At 38.0% G+C, this 20,885-nt stretch overlaps 1 protein-coding gene across 1 annotated transcript in view; it reads left to right on the forward strand.

Annotated features, from left to right (window-relative positions):
* The window catches only part of LOC126285435 (cubilin-like), a 780,558-nt gene that overhangs the window by 452,771 nt on the left and 306,902 nt on the right, over window positions 1-20,885 (forward strand). The window contains exon 44 of the mRNA XM_049984824.1: window positions 13,128-13,336. Coding sequence (XP_049840781.1) covers window positions 13,128-13,336 — 209 coding nt within the window. The remainder of the gene's footprint in view (window positions 1-13,127; window positions 13,337-20,885) is intronic.

The raw sequence follows: 20,885 nt of genomic DNA on the forward strand, positions 1-20,885 counted from the left end.
TGTAATTATTATAAAAGTAAAATTGAACAGTACTGATACTTGTACTTCCTGTAATGAATTTGTGGACAGGTACTATATAAGAAAAACAAATGTTGTACGTGTTCACCAGTCAGTTACAGCACTATTTGAAAAAAGCAAACTCCATTCTAGAATTAAACTGTGTAATGCAGTGCTGAGATACATAAGATAAAATTAAAATCATTAGTAAAACATAACTTAGTTGAGCACTGCTCCTATCCTGTGAAGGATTATCTAAAAAAAAGCGCCTAATTGTGCTGCCCTGTGATGCTATATTTGTAAAACATTCCCAATCAAACAATTTTGTAGAACACTATTTCTAGTTGGAAAAAAGTACTTAGATTAAGTAACATTTGTAATACATAAGGAGTGATACAATGTTTATTGTACAAAATAGAATGCTAGATTTACAGGATTATTACATAAATAAATAAACCATACTTACTGCACACACAATCTTCCAAAAAGGAAGAGTCTCTCTTTCATATAACGCCATAAGGCATTCATGTGTGTTGTTCAGTTATAAAGCAAAAATGGAAGTATCAAGTTATACTGATTGTATACATGTGCACCACATCAATTGGATTCCTAACTGAACAATGTTAGCTAAATTAGATGCACTCTGTGGACTACGGCCGTATGTTTTACAGGGACAAACAGGATATGTTTTACAGGGACAAACAGGAGAGAGCTTACCAACAGCCTGATAGTAGCTGTGCAGCAAAAACACCTGTCCACATGATCTTTTGATTACACTGCAGAAGTTTTCCCAGAGAGCCCTTACACAATCTCCATGTAGTGATGATGCAATTTCCATATTTTTTGAGCCCTGAAGAAAGGCATACAAGTGCATCGATTTGCTTCAGATGAAGAGATGCACTCCTGGGTACGAACATAGTTCTTTGGGAACCACAAACATTTTTCCATGAAGGCATTTACCACCTTGTATCACAGTGGGATAAATTTATTAACAGGTATGACAGTTAGTTTTGCAATAACTTTAATGATCATTCCTTGAGTCAAGATTTTTAGTCGAAGTGGAGGCTGAGCAGGTGAAGTAGTGATGCTTGATCATCCCTTGAGTCAAGAGTTTTAGTTTAGTGAGCATGGTGTTTGACCAGGTCAAGTGGTGATGCTGCAGGTGGAGGAGGCTGAGCTCAGGAGATGCTGAGGGTTGCTGTCATATGTTCATCTACATCTACATCCATACTCCGCAAGCCACCTGATGGTATGTGGCGGAGGGTACCCTGAGTACCTCTATCGGTTCTCCCTTCTATTCCAGTCTCGTATTGTACGTGGAAAGAAGGATTGTCGGTATTCTTCTGTGTGGGCTCTAATCTCTCTGATTTTATCCTCATGGTCTCTTCACGAGATATACGTAGGAGGGAGCAATATACTGCTTGACTCTTCGGTGAAGGTATGTTCTCAAAACTTTAACAAAAGCCCGTACCGAGCTACTGAGCGTCTCTCCTGCAGAGTCTTCCACTGGAGTTTATCTATCATCTCCGTAAAGCTTTCGCGATTACTAAATGATCCTGTAACGAAGAGCGCTGCTCTCCGTTGGATCTTCTCTATCTCTTCTATCAACCCTATCTGGTGCGGATCCCACACTGCTGAGCAGTATTCAAGCAGTGGGCGAACAAATGTACTGTAACCTTTGTTGTCAGATTGCCTTTCCTTAGGATTCTTCCAATGAATCTCAGTCTGGCATCTGCTTTACCGACGATCAACTTTATATGATCATTCCATTTTAAATCACTCCTAATGCATACTCCCAGATAATTTATGGAATTAACTGCTTCCACTTGCTGACCTGCTATTTTGTAGCTAAATGATAAGGGACCTATCTTTCTATGTATTCGCATCACATTACACTTGTCTACATTGAGATTCAATTGCCATTCCGTGCACCATGCGTCAATTCGCTGCAGATCCTCCTGCATTTCAGTACAATTTTCCATTGTTGCAACCTCTCGATACACCACAGCATCATCTGCAAAAAGCCTCAGTGAACTTCCGATGTCATCCACCAGGTCATTTGTGTATATTGTGAATAGCAACGGTCCTATGACACTCCCCTGTGGCACACCTGAAATCACTCTTACTTCGGAAGACTTCTCTCCATTGAGAATGACATGCTGCGTTCTGTTATCTAGGAACTCCTCAATCTAATCACACAATTGATCTGATAGTCCGTATCCTCTTACTTTGTTCATTAAACGACTGTGGGGAACTGTGTCAAACGCCTTGCGGAAGTCAAGAAACATGGCATCTACCTGTGAACCCGTGTCTAAGGCCCTCTGAGTCTCATGGACGAATAGCGCGAGCTGGGTTTCACACGACCGTCTTTTTTGAAACCCATGCTGATTCCTACGGAGTAGATTTCTAGTCTCCAGAATAGACATTATACTCGAACATAATACGTGTTCCAAAATTCCACAACTGATCGACGTTAAAGATATAGGTCTATAGTTCTGCACATCTGTTCGACGTCCCTTCTTGAAAACGGGGATGACCTGTGCCCTTTTCCAATCCTTTGAAACGCTTTGCTCTTCTAGAGACCTACGGTACACCGCTGCAAGAAGGGGGGCAAGTTCCTTTGCATACTCTGTGTAAAATCGAACTGGTATCCCATCAGGACCAACGACCTTTCCTCTTTTGAGCGATTTTAATTGTTTCTCTATCCCTCTGTTGTCTATTTCGATATCTACCATTTTGTCAACTGTGCGACAATCTAGAGAAGGAAGCACAGTGCAGTCTTCCTCTGTGAAACAGCTTTGGAAGAAGACATTTAGTATTTTGGTCTTTATTCTGTCATCCTCTGTTTCAGTACCATTTTGGTCACAGAGTGTCTGGACATTTTGTTTTGATCCACCTACCGCTTTGACATAGGACCAAAATTTCTTAGGATTTTCTGCCAAGTCAGTACATAGAACTTTACTTTCCAATTCATTGAAAGCCTCTCGCATAGCCCTCCTCACACTACATTTTGCTTCACATAATTTTTGTTTGTCTGCAAGGCTTTGGCTATGTTTGCTGTGAAGTTCCCTTTGCTTCCGCAGCAGTTTTCTAACTCAGTTGTTGTACCACGGTGGCTCTTTTCCATCTCTTACGATCTTGCTTGGCACATACTCATCTAACGCATATTGTACGATGGTTTTGAACTTTGTCCACTGATCCTCAACACTATCTGTACTTGAGACAAAACTGATGTCAGTTAGCAGCATTGTCTCAGCATTCATTATTCCTATTTTACAGTTTGGATTGTCTTCTTTGCTGTGTGGAAGGTGTTCTGAATCACACACTTGGGTGCGACATGGATTGTGGACACAGGTTCGAGTCTGCTGTGGCTCACCAGTAACTCAAGTGGCTCACCTCAGCCCTCTTGAAGATGAACATGCACTTAACTGAGTTCCAATAGCATATTACGTATGGCAGGTGTCATGTACGCAGAAGCCCAGGATCTAAATCATTAACACAACTCAGCCAGGCAGGCAGCACTCAGGTACCTTGAGCAACAGTTTGAATGTCTTGCTGTCACTTGGTGCAGCCTTTCACCAGAGGAAAGCCCAGGGTTGTCTGCACCTTCTGTTAGTCGGGGATCTGACCAAACAGCAGTGGCAGCTTGGAGCAGCTAAGTTCCACTACAGCTGTTTGACCATAGTCTCTTGGTAGCAGACTGCACATCATGATTCAACAACCAAGTTATCCTATTACTAGTGAGACTGCCATTCCGTAAGAATCATAGATGCAGATGGAATGATTAGACACTGACACTAAGGCTTCTGAAGCAGTGGTATTTAAGATGACATAACATCATTGCAGCAGAGGATGTGGTCAATTGCTCTCATTGTCAGTGGTGTTGTCCAGTGGTCTCAGAGGATTTGTTCTCACCATGGAGTCTCACTTACTCTCAGTTACCTTTGCCCGTGCACTTTTCATCAGTGCTAAGATGCCGTGAAGTGGCTGAGCTCGTATATTAAATGTAATGGTCCCATATTGCTAGACTCGCAGAATGACATATGCCATTTTTACTCCTTGACTGTGGCTCCACTCAGTGTGGAAATGTATTACAAGTGATACCCTTCCTCATGTGGCATTGGCACTCTTTGTGTGCCCCAGGTAATTATTGTGACATGGCATAAGCCCAACTAGTTCTCTGCTCTCTGCATTAAGAAAAAATTTTAAAAAATTACTTGTGTACCCAGGAAATGGACTTGCAGTGCTAAAATTCTCCCTTTTTCAAAAAATTCATCCAGTATTCCATTTTGTGTCACTGTAGAACAACTTCATTTTACACAGATTAGATTTACACTGGTTTATACTGTACAACCTTGGTTTACATTTCGCAAAAGCGAATTACACTATTTGTTCTCTTTTAAATGTAGGTTTCACTATGTAAAATGCAACGAAGATCTTTCTCATTCTCTGTGTTATTATCTAATTGCATGTATCAGTACTATTCATTTAAGTTCCTACTTCTTAGTTATGGCATCAAGCCATTCAGTGGAGATCTGATGCAAAGATTGGTCTGGAGGATTGGCAGTTTTATACTTTAAGTGTTGGCGAAGTGTACAAGATGGTCTAGGAAACACTGCTACGCTGTCTACATTTTTGTCGTTATAAACTATCACAAATTTATAGTTTTTCTTATTCTATCAGTCCACCGTTTTGGTGTATCACCAGGGACTTTGTCTGAGAAACAAACGTTTCCTCAAAACACGTATCCTTAAAATTAAGCTTAGACAACTACTACTCACAGTAGTGTGGCATACAATGTTCTGGTCAGTAGCTCTAGTTCCCTCTCTTGTTCCACAGTTTTACAGATTGACTGCACCTTGCAGTGCCATGCTTTATTGTAGCTTTCCCTTTTATGAACAACTTCTTTGCGTTTCTCCAAACTTTATCATGTTTACTGATCCTTATTGGCACTATAGTCTAGGTGGTTCTACTTTTGTGATAATAGACCCTGAGCAACCGTGTAACACTTGCATCTCATACAGCAGAACAAATGTTGCCCTGAATTTGAATGTGCTTTCATGAACAATTACATGACTTTCTTGTTACCATCATTACCTGTAACATTAAAAGTATTGTCGAATTTACTCTGATCCGCAGGCACACCACCTTGAAATGATTCAGTCTTGACAGGTCAATCTCTAGGCACACAAGCATTTCTCTTCCTTCTTCTCTTCCTCCCTCTTCACTGTGGAGAAAGAGGTGAAGTATCTGCATCTTTTGGAAATAAATGTGCCTGTACTACTTCATTATCCACAAAATTTACAACATTCACAAGATTCGCAACACAACTAATGTTGTCAATAGGTGTTTGTACTTTCCCACATCTGCCTTAAAATCGCCATCTGCAGTTCCACTCAGCATGACACAAAAATCTGTGACACATGTGCTGTCTTGTACATCTAGCATAGCCTTCATGACGTGAAAACAACAATAATTATCACCCACTGTACATCTAGCCCAGTCTTCATGACATCAAAGCAACGACCATTATCACTTGCTGGCATGTAGATACTGCTACACCTAAATCAATGTCACCCCTGTTGCTACTCAAATATCCACTTTCTTCTGTACAATACACACTTATTTCTTTTGGCACTTCAGATACTTCATACTCTGCATTTTCATAAGATAGATTTGCTGATAAATTTACAGTATTCTCCATTACTTCCTCAGCTCCTTGTATCCTTGTTTGAGGCATTGACTGCAAGGTGAGTGAAACTGCTATGGTGATTACTGTAATGTCATAACCTTGTTGTAGGAGTGGCCAGCCAGTTGTAGCTGCATCAACAGGACTTCTATTTTTGAGCACCAGTTATAGTGTTATTGGTGTGAGGCCCACTTGTGAACATCATTGTCCAGTGCAGTGTGATGCCTGGTTGTGGTCACCAGTTGTAGCGGTCACCCATCAGGTCAGGATTTTTAGTGTGCATGGAACCTGAGCATGTGAGATGGTGATGTTGCAGGTGCTAAAGGCCAATCTCAGGAGTGGGTGAGGGTGAGGTAGCTGTCATACACCCAAAGGTGTCAGTTAAACAGCATTGTCTGGAGACATATTTATTGCTCATGATTTTACAGTGCAGATTGTCTTCTGTAGTACAATGAAAGGCACACTGAATCACACACTCGGATGTGCAGGGAATGTGGGTGCAGCATTGTGTTGGCTCTGGACGTTATACAGATCAGGAGCCAACAGCGATGTCGTGCAAATAGCAAGAACAGGAGTCTGCAGATGTGAGTCTTCTGTGTCTCTGCAGCACTCTTGAAGACAGATGTGTGCTCAAGTGAATGTCAGTGGTGTATTATAGATGGCAGGTGTGTGAATGTGGAAGCTCAGGATCCAAATCAGTAGCACATTACAGCCAGGGAGGCAGTACTCCGGTGCCTTGGTTGAATGTGGTAGTTTGCAGTCACTTGGAATGTTCCTTCATCGGGGGAGTCCCAGGCACATCCACATATTTTATTAGTCACAGAAGTAACCATACAACAGTGGCTGCTTGCAGTGACAAAGTTTCAGTATAACTTGGAGGAAAAGCCTTCTCTCAGCAGCACATTATGATTCCCCAATGGATTTATCCTGTAACTAGTAAGACTGTCAGTCTGATGGAATCAGAAATCAGGCAGGATGAACAGGCACTGAGACTGAGGGCTAAACAAGGGTATGTAAGCAGCTTTGTAATGTTATTGTAGCTTGTGATGCAGATATTTGTCCTGATTGTCTGACAGTGTCAGTGGACTTGTTCCCACCATCAAGTCCCAGTGAGTATCAGTTCCCCTTGCCTTTACACTTAAAACCAGTGTTAGGACATGGTGGAGTGACTGAGCTTGGTCGTTATGTCCTACAGATCCTTATTGCAAGGTTTACAGAATGATATATTGGGGTGTGTCGTTCTGTGCCATATGCAGTCCTTCATTTTGGCACAACTCAGTGTGAAAATTTATTTTTTAGCATTGCTTTTAGAATTATTGGAGCTGCTTGTGATGTATTTTTAGTATATGCAGTGTGTGCTTGCGTACTCTGGGTGAACTGTTAAGTGTAAACTCGATTCTTGATGCAGTGCTTTAAAACACTTGTGATAATGACATGATTTCAGATTACTCTAAAGCATCCTATCTGCTAAGCACTGCATAAATTGAAAGTTAAGGTGCTGTAGAATTAATTTAAAAATCACAGTCAACATGTAACACAAACATTGTATAAGCTAGTACATTTAAAATCTCTAATTTTTACAGCACTATTGTTATGATTGAATATTTCATTGGAATGACTTGACAACTGAAACATGCCTAGAAAACATTTTAACTAACTGGTAACCAAATTGTTGATATGGAATTCTTTACGATATCTAATTTTGAAGAACTTGAGATGTTTGTTTATAATGGGTACCTAGAACCTGCGTACAATCTTGAAATGATTTAGGCTTGTCTGCTCGAAATTTAGCCTTGCAAACATTTTTCCTCCTTCTTCTCTTCCATCCTCTTCACTCTGGAGAAGATGTCACCACCCCAAGTGGTGAAGAATCTGCATCCTTCAGAAATAAATGTGTCAGTACTATTTCATTATACACAACATTCACAAAACAGTTTACATTATCTATAGCTTTTTGTGCTTTCCCTATAGTATCTGTCTTGAAATCACCATCTGCAGTTCTCCTCTGCACTACACAAAAATCAGTCACACATGTACTTTCCTGTACATCTACCCAAAATGGTGTCAAAACAACATCCAATTTCACCCAGTGGTGTAGATACTACTGCACCTAAATCAATATTGTCAGTGTTGCTACTCAAACACTCAGTCGCTTCTGTATGTTACATAATACTTCGTTTCACACTTCAGATACTTCAGACACTGCATTTTCACAAGATATTTCAGCTGGTACATTTACCTTAATCTCTGTTACTTCCTTAACCGTAGTACTTACTGTATCAAGTGAACTTACAGGAATTTCCACAACCTTCAAATCCAGACATCTGTTGACTTTTTCTGGCCTCGTACAAGCAGTTTTCACTGTAATTTCTCCTGCCTTCTCAAAATCACATTGTGTTTTACTGTTGAGCAAACGCTACCAGTGTTTTTCTCCAACCAAGCTTCTCATGTTTTCTCTTTCTTCTCTATTTCCTCTCGAGTAGCACAATGCCAATCTTTAACAATGTAGGAAAAGACAAATTGCTTCTTACCATAAAGAAGACATTTCAATTGCAGACAGGCACAATTAAAAGGCACTCAAATAAAAGTTTGGCCACAGCCTTTGTCAGTAAAAAGACACACACACACACACACACACACACACACACACACACACACACACACACACACACACACACACACAAAAGGAAGCATACCTCTTGGGCCCAAGATGATGGAGTTGGTGGCCATGTGTGTGTGAGGTGTGCTTTTTACGGTGGCAAAGAGTGAGTAAACAAAGTCTACATTGCCAAACTGTGTTGCTGCTGACAACAATCAGGCTCATATGCATACAGTACATCGTATTATACATTCCAATCTATAAAGGGAATAGTAAATATTAAAAACCAGTTTCGATCAATCGTCATGAGAGAAATATTAATTCATGTCTTGATGAAGTTGCATCCACTGCTCCACATATTTACTCTGCGTAACATTGGGAGGCAAGAACAGCTGACACAGCTTTGTGAAGACATGACGTACAATTGTTCTCTAAATGACAAGTGTCTAATGGCAAGATTGTTGAAACTGCTTGCAATAATTATCATTTATTGTGATTTGAACTGTATTATAAGTAAAAATTTAATACACAACAAAATTAACTTCAAGCACAAACCAAAATCATTGTATTTGCGTGACAACTGCTTCTACTCAATAATTTTTTTTTTTAAATGTGTAAGGTGTTTGTGTGGATGTTTGGGTATAGTCAACTGCAATCACTTTGTGTAAATAAGAATTAGTGGTGGAAAAGAATTATGTAAAAGACCATCATAAAAATAGTCAATAAGTTGTCATATTTTTCACTGTTAACAGGAATTATGAGTGTAAACTAGTTCATTTGATATTACAGTGAGAGACCACATTTATAATCCATTGAACAAGCAAACAATTAACCATCATATATGAATAACTCCAGGGAATGTTGAACGATAACATCCAAAAACACTGATATCTTGAATAGTAACAGTTACTGTCATTTCAGGACTTTATCCAGTTCATGCTTTGAAAATGACAGGGGTTTACATGTGGAAATATTGGACTTCTAACAAATTTATCCATCTGAATTCGCATGTGTTATTGGAGCAAACAACATGGTGGGAGGAGTTTAACTTCCCCTTGGGCAATATGATGAACATTATTGCCTGCTTAATTCAGAGGGTACAGAGTCGTAATGAAAAAGGCTAGGAAGTTCTCATTATTATGTATGCAACTGACAGGTTGACAAACACATTTTTAAACCATAAGCCTTTAAAACTTAGAAATATTATTACTTTGTTCCAAAGTTTACATAGTAATACCATTGTCACTTCTATTTGAATCTGTTTCTGAACACTCTGATTGTAAATTTACAATGATACGTTCAAGGTTTATATCCATCATTATTTGCCTGTCGTATTCTTCTTTCTGAAGCTTTTCAGCATGCTGCACAGACTGAGCCTGCCCAACAGGTGAGTTGTCTATTGCTATTGCACAAGTGATTCAGTGTATGGTATCTTGAATGTGTTGTTTTTGTCTTCCACATAGCCTTAACCCTTTGGGCAAATTAATTCCATGGGGCTAGACTGACAGTGATATGTAGGTAAACACAAAACTGTGTGACCCCATTCGTATGCAGGGAACTCAAGTTTGTACATTCTATCATGTGACTTGTACAAATAAACGAGTTGCAGGAGATCGGCACAAGTCTGGTGTTCTCTATAACAGCTGAATTATAACTGGCAGTGACTGATTTCGAAGCAAGGTATGACAAGAATTGTAAATAACCTCACAAAACTGGCAGTGTTCATTTCCAGATGTAGTCACTGCTGTTTTCTTACACATAAATACAAGTTTCTTCTCAGAAACAAAACCAGAAGAAGATTCAGCATGCAGGATAATTATCTGAGAACGTATTCTTATGAGAACTTTAAAACTGCCAGTACCGTATCTCATTTTCCTTTAGATCTTCCTAGAATGATTCTAATTGACCCATATTTCATCAGGGTAATTCACTGATGAACTACCTCATTCTCTTGTACGGTGAATTTTTATATGGGATGTAGTTATGCTGCAACCTTGTCATTTCTTTGAACTAGGAACTCTCCTCTTAACATGCCTGGAACCAACATCTTTTAAAATTCATTACATTGACAAAGTGCTTACCATTGAAACCAATTTTCTCCTGCATAACTGTAACACATTTTTGTGATGTGGGGCATTTATCACTCACATGGAATACTTTAAAACATCATTATTAAAAACATCCATTTGTGTTACAGGTTCCTTGTGATTTCAATGCTTTCCAGGTGACATGAAACCAGTTTTTTCTATAATTCCTACAGCTATGATACTTTCGTTTACAATTCTCTTTACAGTTCTCTTGCTGACACCACATTGTTCTCGAGCTTGTTCTTGTGTCTTCAGATATCAACAGTAGGGGACCTCCTTTCATATTCACATTTGAAAAGTTATTAAGTGGTAAATACTCCCCATCGCCTGCTTGTGAAGCACTTCACATTTATTGCCCTCACTTGACTTTTCTTTTTTAATTGCTCTTAAACATTTACAGATACACATTCACAGCGATACTGTCAAATATGACCTGACAGTTGAATGAATAATTTGGTTGTCATGAAGTGTGAAGTATGGCAACAGTGCAGTATGTAGGAACAAGACTCTCACTCTCTAGTTGTTACTCGTTGCTACCTGCTCAGGAAGAGAATGAATATTATTGGCTGCCAGTGGCTAGTGGAGGAAGATACGCAGAATGGCTGAAAATTGGACCACCTTTCTACATGATATGGACTTAAGTGGTGTCTGTTTCTGCTGGCGTGCTGCATATTATATTACTACCCAAACAATAAAGGAGTATACAACACAACAGGAAATGAACACCAGGTCCACACTATGGAGTATGTAATACACAACACGTTAAACAAGTTACTCTATTTCTTATGGCATATCACAGCCCATGTACATTCAGTACAAGTGACAAGTGACCCCAGTGTTGACATGTGAAACATGAGGTTGGCACAGCCTTCGTGCATGGCAACTGTTGCACAGAAAAACTGCAGAATTTACACCTGGTAATTGTGAAACATGATTCATGACAATTACAATTAAAACCAGGCATATCATGAGGTTTACACGGCTGCTCAAGAGTTACCCTCAGATTAAAAGGAATGTCCCTATGATCTGCCATGGACAATGAAACAAAATGCTTGTCACTCACTGCCCTGCATTGTTTGAAGCATTGACTGCAAGTATTATGAAAAGGATACTTGCTATTCATCATACAGCAGAGACGCTGAGTGACTTTCGGAAAGTGGGCTTTTGGACAAGAAGCCCTTTGTCAAAAATAGACAACATAGTTTGTAAAATGAGGAACCACTTTCTTGAGCACAAGTAATTTTTGTAAGGCTTTATGAGCTAGACTGGCAGCTTCTGCAACAGATTTTGCAGGATGCTTTTAACATCTCACCACGAACCCCATGACTTTACATAAGTACATTTAAATTTATTTTATTATGCTCCTCTTCCAAGTGTCAATGCAGTCTAGTTGTGATACATGTAACTGCAGAGTGCAGTAATAAGTCTCCATTGGATATTCTGAAGTAACTATGACATCAAAGATCTTTGTCACAGAAAATTTACTGACAGTGTAATGTCCTTTTTTGCACCATGTTAAATATCCTTGTTAAAGAAAATGTGATGAATATTTGATCACATTTCTTCGTCAAAGAAAATGCGATAGTCTAATACTGGCCTAAGCTATACATAAATTGAAAATTAACATGTTTTAGAATTGATTATAAGAAGCTAAGTTAACTTTTAACACACACAATATATGTGCTACTACATTTAGAAGACCTCATTTTGAAAGCACTGTTGTTGTGAGTGATTGTCTTGTAATAACTCTGACAACAGAAACATGCCCAGAAACCTTTTTAGCTAACTGATAACCAAATTGATGTGCAATACTTCATAATATCTCATTTTCAGAAACTTCAGTTTGCTTGTTTGTAATGGGTATTTGGCAACTTATACTTTTCTTAATCTGCAGGCAATAGTATCAGTATTTTATTTCATTTATGATTTTACTCTCACTGACATATCTGGAAGAAGGTACTTGTTATGTTGGAACGATAGGCATCCATCTCAGTGAAAAGTTTTTGAACATTAATTCTTTGTTGCTCTATGATTTCTAAGTGTATCTATTACTTTGTATACCAACCAATTGTATGTGGTAAGTACATGTAGATGTTTTCAGTTATTCAGTGAAAACTGAGATGATTATAAGTAATTTTTGAAAATATGCCGTTTTGATAATACTCTGACCTTTGCCAACAGGTCAGAGTAAAAACCTTTGATCATTTAATTACAGTGTTATTTTCTAAGAAATGACTAAAATGTGGACTGAATAGCTATATTTTAGGTAAGGGTAGTAGGTTCTTGTTGTCCTCCACACATATATGATATATATTGGACACTGGAATGGTTGCCAAAAAATAAAGTTTTATGCAAGTATGGTTACTTTATAATTCGTACTTATGTTTTTTCTCAATTTACCTTTCAGCAGTTATATAAATGCATGTCATGTTGTGCACTTTATAGTAATAAAACACTTTAATGATGGGATTAATAGCACTTTTGTGTAATTTTCCTTTCATACTTATGAATAAACATGCTGAGATACTCTGCATTTGGAAACAATAAAGAACCACAGTGGTGAAGCAAGGATAACAATTTTGAGATCATTGCATGTGTGGATTATTCATATATGCATTTGAAATTGATACAAAAAATAGGAAAATAGATAATTTGCAAGAACAACAATTTGTTACTCATTATCCTTGCATGCAGTGTACATTTATTGTGGTATGACCATATGTTTACAATAATGACATTATTTGGTTATCTGCAGGGTTTCAAAATCAAGTTTCAGCAGGTGTCACACTCTTGTGGTGGTAACTATATATTGACAAGGGATATGAGAAGTGTGACTATTAGCTCACCAAGATATCCACAAATACCACCACCCCACACTGAGTGCATCTATGTATTCACAGCACCTGCTGGAGAGGATCTGCAGATAGAATATGCGGAACACTTTGACTTGCGTGGATATGTATCGTAAGTACTCATTGATACAAACTTATTTTATGTTGTTATTTGTGCATCAGTTCAAGGAGTTACATTACAATTTTCACAGTATAATTGTGTAATTGTGTATCTATGGACAAAACAAGAGCATTTTGAACTTTTTTAGGAATGAAATGAATGAACAGAGTAAGGCAAATGATGTTCAATTTGCAGATTACAGTAATTTTGAGGGAGGTGACATTAGATCATTGCCTCCTAATTAAAACATTTTTTCATAAAAGTAACTGAAATCACAAACAAATTATGGATCACCAGAAGTAATGGAGTGTCCTGGGGTTTCATAAGGATAACAGTTTAAATCCCTATGTGACCATTCAGATTTAGGTTTTGCCATAATTCACATAAATCTCTTAAGGTAAATGTTTGGATGGTTGCTTGGGAAGGGCACTTCCATTTTTCTTTACAGTTTGAGCTTGTACATATGTCTCATATGACCTCAGCAGTACTGGTATATTAAAATATGAACTTCCTGTTTTGATGATAGAATTCACCCTGTGTGAGTAAATGTTTATTAATTATGAAACTTACACTAATCAGCAAGAACATTGTGACCACTTATGTAACAGCCAGTATCTCTTTCTTTGACACAGATAATGGTGTTGGTGTGTCATGGCATGGAAGTAGTGAGGCCCTGGTAGGTCACTGGAGGAAGTTGGCACCACATCTGCATAAACATCACCTAAGTCTTGTAAATTCTGGGGATGTAGGCCAATGAGCTCTAACACCACATTCAATCACATCCTCGATGTGTTCAATCGGGTTCAGATCTGACAAGTTGGGAGACCAGCACATCAATTGGATCTTACCACTGTGCTCCTCAAACCACTCCATTCACTCCTGGCCGTGTGACATGGCACATTACCTTGTTGAAAAACGCTACTACCATGGCAAATGTGATTGTCATGAACATGTGTACGTGGTCTGTAATCAATGTACATTTCTCCTGGGCTGTCATACTGCCATGCACAAACTCCACTGGGCCCATGAATGCCCACGTGAATGTTCCCCAGAAGACGGAGCCACTGGCTCTGAAAGCTTACACACTTTAACAACTTTTACAATGTGTTTTCTCCTGCCACCAATTGGAAAGAAGCTTTTTATCTGTCCAGTTATATTATATTTTGAAAAATGGCACATGACATTTCTGCATCAATTCTGGCACCTGAACAGAATCATCAGAGAGGACATAGACTCATTACCATGAATTAATGATGCCTTGTAGTCACTGAAGAAAGCAAGTATTTGTCTGCTATAGGTACCATCCCATCTAGATTGACAAGACTGACTGGGAAAAAACTGCTTTTGTAAGATTTTATTTTCCTCTATGAGTTTAGATCTGTGCTGTTTGGTCTGTGAAATTCTCCAGTCACTATTGAACATATGATGGGAAACCTACTTTGATATCTTAAATGGACAATATGTCTTCACTATCGGGATGACAGTGTTGTTTTCATGAAGACATTTGAAGAGCTCGATAACTGTGATGAAGTGTGTCCATGATGTAGGTCTTTGCCTAGACACGAAAAAATATCTCTGTCAAGCAGGAAGTAAACATCTCTGGACAGCTAGTCAATTTGAATTGGAGTCTGCCCTGATCCAGAAAAAGTAAATGCCATAAAAAATGTTCCAACTCCTTTGCACATTCCTGATGTGAGATAGTTCCCCACAATTTGTACTTGCTACAGGTGCTTCATGAAGTATTCAATTGCAAAGCATAGACACCAAACAGTTCCCTAGTAGATGCCTAAACTCCTTGGAGCTAGCAGCGAGGAAGGTCTTTTGTATCCTGAAGGAGGTGATGGAATCTTCACTAGGACTTTTGTTCTTATATGAGACTGCCAGTACAGGACTGCACAGTGATTCTACTGGTTATGGGAGAGTTGCAGTTATAATGCAGTGTAGATACTGAAAGAGTAATTGCTTATATTTCCAGAACTACTCTATGACTGACAAAGAGTACCTTGCAATTGGAACTTTGACTCCTGTGAGAACTGCACAACTTCAAACAGTAGTGGTAAAAACAATGTCATGGCCAGTAGTACATTAGATATCAGATCTAAAATAAAAACCTATAATATCATAAGTTGTAAATTTCCTTACTAGTAAGGCCATGTGGCAGACAATGAAATGTGCTGTATTAATTATTGTAATCCACAATGCAAACTACACACCTTAGAATCATTTTGAACAACAATCACTCAGGGAGGGGCGTTTGATCTGTAATTTGCCAAACATACCCAAATATGCAGCTCCTTTCATCCCAGCAACAAGCATAAACAGCATTTTCACTTTGTCTGATAATTAACTTACAGTAAACACAGTACTCTGGTCAGAAGCTAAAGAAAACTCTACTGACCACACATTTGGGATATCACTAAGACACTCTTAATGCAATTCAAAATTTAGTTCTTTGGTTTGGTTGCACTGTTAATGATCCATGGTGAGCCACTTTACAAAGTGATAAATTATTGGCAAGCACTTGATCATGAATTCAAATATTTCAACTTTTCTTTGGCTTTTCCTCCTCTTTTGATGGGAGGGTCAGTGACAATGTGACCCTCATCTGGCAACCATGAAGTAGTTCTGCAGGTCATTTGGCAGATATTAGATTTGTAGTTGTGCGATAAGTAATCAATACTTTCTGCAGAGCATCATTTTTGTTCTCTCCTCCCCAGTTATCCTTCTTCATGGGTTCCTTGGAAGACCTGACGAACCCTACTTCATCACTTGAAGCAGAGTGAAACTGAGCTGTAGTCAGTGTTCTACGCTGTTACTGCTACAAAAATCTATGGAAATGAGTGTTTGGCGCCATTGGCCTGGAGGCCCCTTACGGGGCAGGTCTGGCCGCCTTGGTGCAGGTCTTATTATATTCGACGCCACATTGGGCAACCTTCATGCTGGATGGGGATGAAATGATGATAAAGACAACACAACAACCAGTCCCTGAGTGGAGAAAATCCCTGACCCAGCCGGGAATCGAACCCATGCTCATAGGACGGCAATACATCACGTTGACCACTCAGCTGTCGGGGCGGACACAGAAATATAAGAAATGCTATGATAGGAATTGTGACCATTGCCAGGAACTATAGTCTTTGGGAGTCATTTTGTGACAAAGAGTTTTTGGTGTAGATTTTATTGTGACTTAACGTTGTTGATACCTTGTCAGATATGCAGTGTGTCCCTCCTAATAGTCATCAGGAGCATTTTTCTGATGTTTCACCAGATATTTGCAATTTTATTTTTGGAGTGTATAGCTGGAGTCAGCCCAAAGAAATAGTGATTATCACATCTCCCATGTGATGCATAGTGTTGATGGAAAGCTTCAGTTTGTTTCCCATTACAAACAAAATTACTCTTAAGTGGAATTTTACATGCCAATTTGATAGAATGATGCCAGATTATTCTAGAATAATATGTGTTTTATCCATGTATACTAACAAGGACAGTGAAACATAGAGAATAACCAGTACTCTAGCACCAACATCACTGCCATTGTCTGTGCTGACTGCTACCACCATGCAACAGTGCTGCTGAGTCAGTGTTGGAGTACTGGTTAATCTTTGTGTCATACTGTCCCTGCTAACACATATTGAAAAAACAGTTACTGTACAGAGGACTAATTTAGGATCATTCTGTTGAATGGGCATTTAAAATTCCACTTTAAAAATAACTCTGGTTGTAAGGGGAAACAAACCAAAGGATTCTGTAGACACTATGCGTCACATTAAAGATGTGATGAGCAGTTTTTGTTTGTCCAGACTCCAACGACACATTGTAAAAATTAAATTGTAAATGTAGGCCGAAACAACAGAGAAGATGTGCCTGATGACTGTCAAGAGAAGTAACCAATATATGGGAACTATGAGTATGTATCCACACAAATTATCCAGGATGCTTTCCAAAATGATCCAGCATAATAAGTGGGAGTCCTTTCCCATGGTTCTGTTGCTTGGGGTCAGGTTTGAAAATAATTTTTGGAATTAACTGAACCACTAGAGATAAACAAAATAATAACAATTGATTTGGTTTTGTCATTTGATATTCTTCTCACTGTGAAATCATTTCTGAAACTTGTGTTTACATCTACATCTACATACATACTCCGCAATCCACCATACGGTGCATGGCGGAGGGTACCTCGTACCACAACTAGCATCTTCTCTCCCTGTTCCACTCCCAAACAGAACGAGGGAAAAATGACTGCCTATAAGCCTCTGTACGAGCCCTAATCTCTCTTATCTTATCTTTGTGGTCTTTCCGCGAAATGTAAGTTGGCGGCAGTAAAATTGTACTGCAGTCAGCCTCAAATGCAGGTTCTCTAAATTTCCTCAGTAGCAATTTACAAAAAGAATGCCTGATTTCCTCTTTAGATTCCCACGAGAGTTCCTGAAGCATTTCCGTAACACTTGCGTGATGGTCAAACCTACCAGTAACAAATCTAGCAGATCTTCAATGCTAGAGGTAATACAGGAATCAATTAAAATACATATAGCAGATCTGGATCTTCAATGCTACAGGTAATACAGAAGCCAATTAAAATACAATAGCATGTATGTAATACCAAAGTACTGTTGTATAAATATCACGTATAAACGGATGGTACATACCAGCTGATAAAGTTAACACATTTCTGCCATTGTATGGCATAATCTGTCTTGGATTATACACATCAAGAGTTCAAATTGCACTGAGGTTGCTGTTCCCGTTTATCTCACAGCTGGCCTTAGTGATCATACATGTCTGAGGCACTTTCTGTACATGTGACATAGTGCAGTAATGTATTATACACATGTAAGTAGCTGTTTATATGATCACAAAAATTGCCATTTTAAGAAAATATATTTTTTACTTATGTGTAATAGAAACAGCTACAACAATGGATATTAAGCAGTAAGAATTCTTTACAGTCAAAGTGGTAGTAATGTGAACTACCTCGTGTAGATAGTTATTGACAAGTATGTAATTGCTAGTCATATTGTATTAAAAAAGTAGTACATCATGTAAAAATATATCTAGAAACATAGCACATCCATTGGTTTCTATAAAGCTTAACACTGTCATTTAAAAGAGGATAAAATTAAAACCAAAATTTTAGACACACCATTATGCTTATGATCTAGTAACCCACTTAGTTATGATAATTTCCATGATTATACACTGCTACCAGTATCAAAGCATTAGACAAATGGCTAAAATGCATGTAAATTCAATTAGGTAAGTCTGTACGGCACACGTAATTGTTACTAGTGTTGGAGGAGGATAACTGTAAATGTGTCATTGATGCCAAATCATTGGTACCGACCTTTTTTGGTTAACTGCCACCAATCTTCAAATGCCTCTCAAGAACAGGTTGCTCCTAACATTACCTGCTCACTGAGCAACATCCCACCACCATTGGCCTCAATGGCACAAAATCTTGACATCTCCAAGAAATTCATATGCCTACCCTTCTTACCTAGAGGCAACATCCTCATGTGTGATGAAATTATGGGTACACTATAGCCATTTGAAATCAGATGGATGTTGGAATTTGACTTGTTAGCTAGCCTACACATCTGTAGAGCAAAACACTTGCCAAATGCTAATCTCTAATTGTCTGCCAATCTGTCCTTCATAACAAGCATCTCAGTCTGGACATTCAATCTTGCATATGCCTGATCCCTGGTAGACATGTTATCAATACAGTTCCTCAAGATTAAGCCCAGATTATCTGAAGTAGTAAATGCCATGTTCATTTTTTCTTTTCTTAATTTATCTAATTTTTATTCATCAAATAGTTTACGGTATTTAAAATGATTAGTACCATAGCAAAATGCATTCTTATATTAGCTCAAATATGAGGACACTTTATCCAAATAAGCTTCTAATTGCTCAGCATCTAGCTATCACTGTGCTCACTAATCAGCTTAACTTGAATTTTGTTCCATTTTTTACTTAACTAGAAATAACGAACTTTAAATCAAGATCTATTTGTACCGTATGTTTGTTGTAATACTGGTAGGAATGGATAACTGTGGAAATTTACCATAGCTAAGTGGGTGACTAGTTCACATAAGCACCACTAGCTGGGCGTAACGGTGTATATATAAAATTTTGCTTTCACTATAATCCTCTTTGAACTGCTGTTGTTAAATGTGGATGTGTAATGTTTCTAGATACATCTATAAATGATGTATTTCTTTGATACAGTATGAATAGCTAATACATGTATATATGCATACATGAAGCAGTTCACATTACTACCACTTCGATTCTGAGGAATTTTTACTGCTTTACACTCACCATTGTAGCTGATTCTTTTTTATATATATGTATAAAAATTTATTTCTTTGAAATAGCTACTTTTGTGATAATATAAATAGCCAAGTACTTATGTACAATGCATTACTACAAGACGTCACATATATAGAAGGTGCCTCAGTCATGTATAATGTACACTGCGGCTAGCTGTGAGATAACTGTGAACAGCAGCCTCAGTGCAGTTTGAACTCTCACCATATGTAGTCCAAGATGGATTATGCCAAATCACAGCTGAAATGTGTTAACTTTATCTGCTTGTATGTACCATCCACTTATATGTGAAATCTATACCGCTGTACTTTGGTGTTAACAAAAGTGTAGGCTTCATTAAAAGCCATAGAGAGTTTTCAGCATTGAATATTGAGATTCGCAATTATCAAACAAGGAATAGGTATGACTATCAGAGGGATGTACACAGAAAATCAATACATTAGGACAGTACAGTTTATAAACCAAGAATCCTGTACAGTACATTGCCAGATAACTTCAAAAAGACACCAAATATTAATACATTTAAAAAAGAACTAAAAACCCACTAATAAACAACAGCTTTTACAGTATTAATGAATATGTAGAACATTTCTCAAATCTCTAGGTTCTCCTGTATAATCTGTCTAAACAAAAATTCTTAATTATCAAAGTGTTCCTAAGTAAAACTATAATCTTTCATTACTGTACTTAAGTGTCTAATTTTGTACCTATCTCTTGTGCCATGGGATATGAAGTTTTACTTGTTATTATGCCTATTTAATTAAATATTGAATAGTTCAGTAGAATTGACCAAGATGTTTCAGTAACTTTTCAGCAATATGTCTATTTTCTCCATATGTGTATACAAAATTTTATTTTCTCTTGCTTAATTGAGTAGAAAACTGTTTATGTGATTACAGTCATGAAGATGTGTCAATAAGGAAGCATGTTGCCTTGATGAAATATTACTGATTACATGTGACTTTTTTGTAAATGAATCTAAATGTGTAAAACTTTATATAGTTTTGTACATTGGAAAGTCAAATATGATGAATGTGATAGAATTGGTGCTAAATAAATAAATAAATAATAAATTTAGCCTGGACCCTTGCTTCAAGAAAAGACTCGTGAAATAGTTTGTGTGTTCTGAGGGCCAGCTGTTGTGTTTTCTGAAGAGACTGAAAATCAGTGCTGTCAGTCAGTGCCTGCAGGGATGCACATGGAGCAAACAAGGAATATCCTAATG

Source organism: Schistocerca gregaria, chromosome 8 (assembly GCF_023897955.1).
Source record: "Schistocerca gregaria isolate iqSchGreg1 chromosome 8, iqSchGreg1.2, whole genome shotgun sequence".
NCBI lineage: Eukaryota > Metazoa > Arthropoda > Insecta > Orthoptera > Acrididae > Schistocerca > Schistocerca gregaria.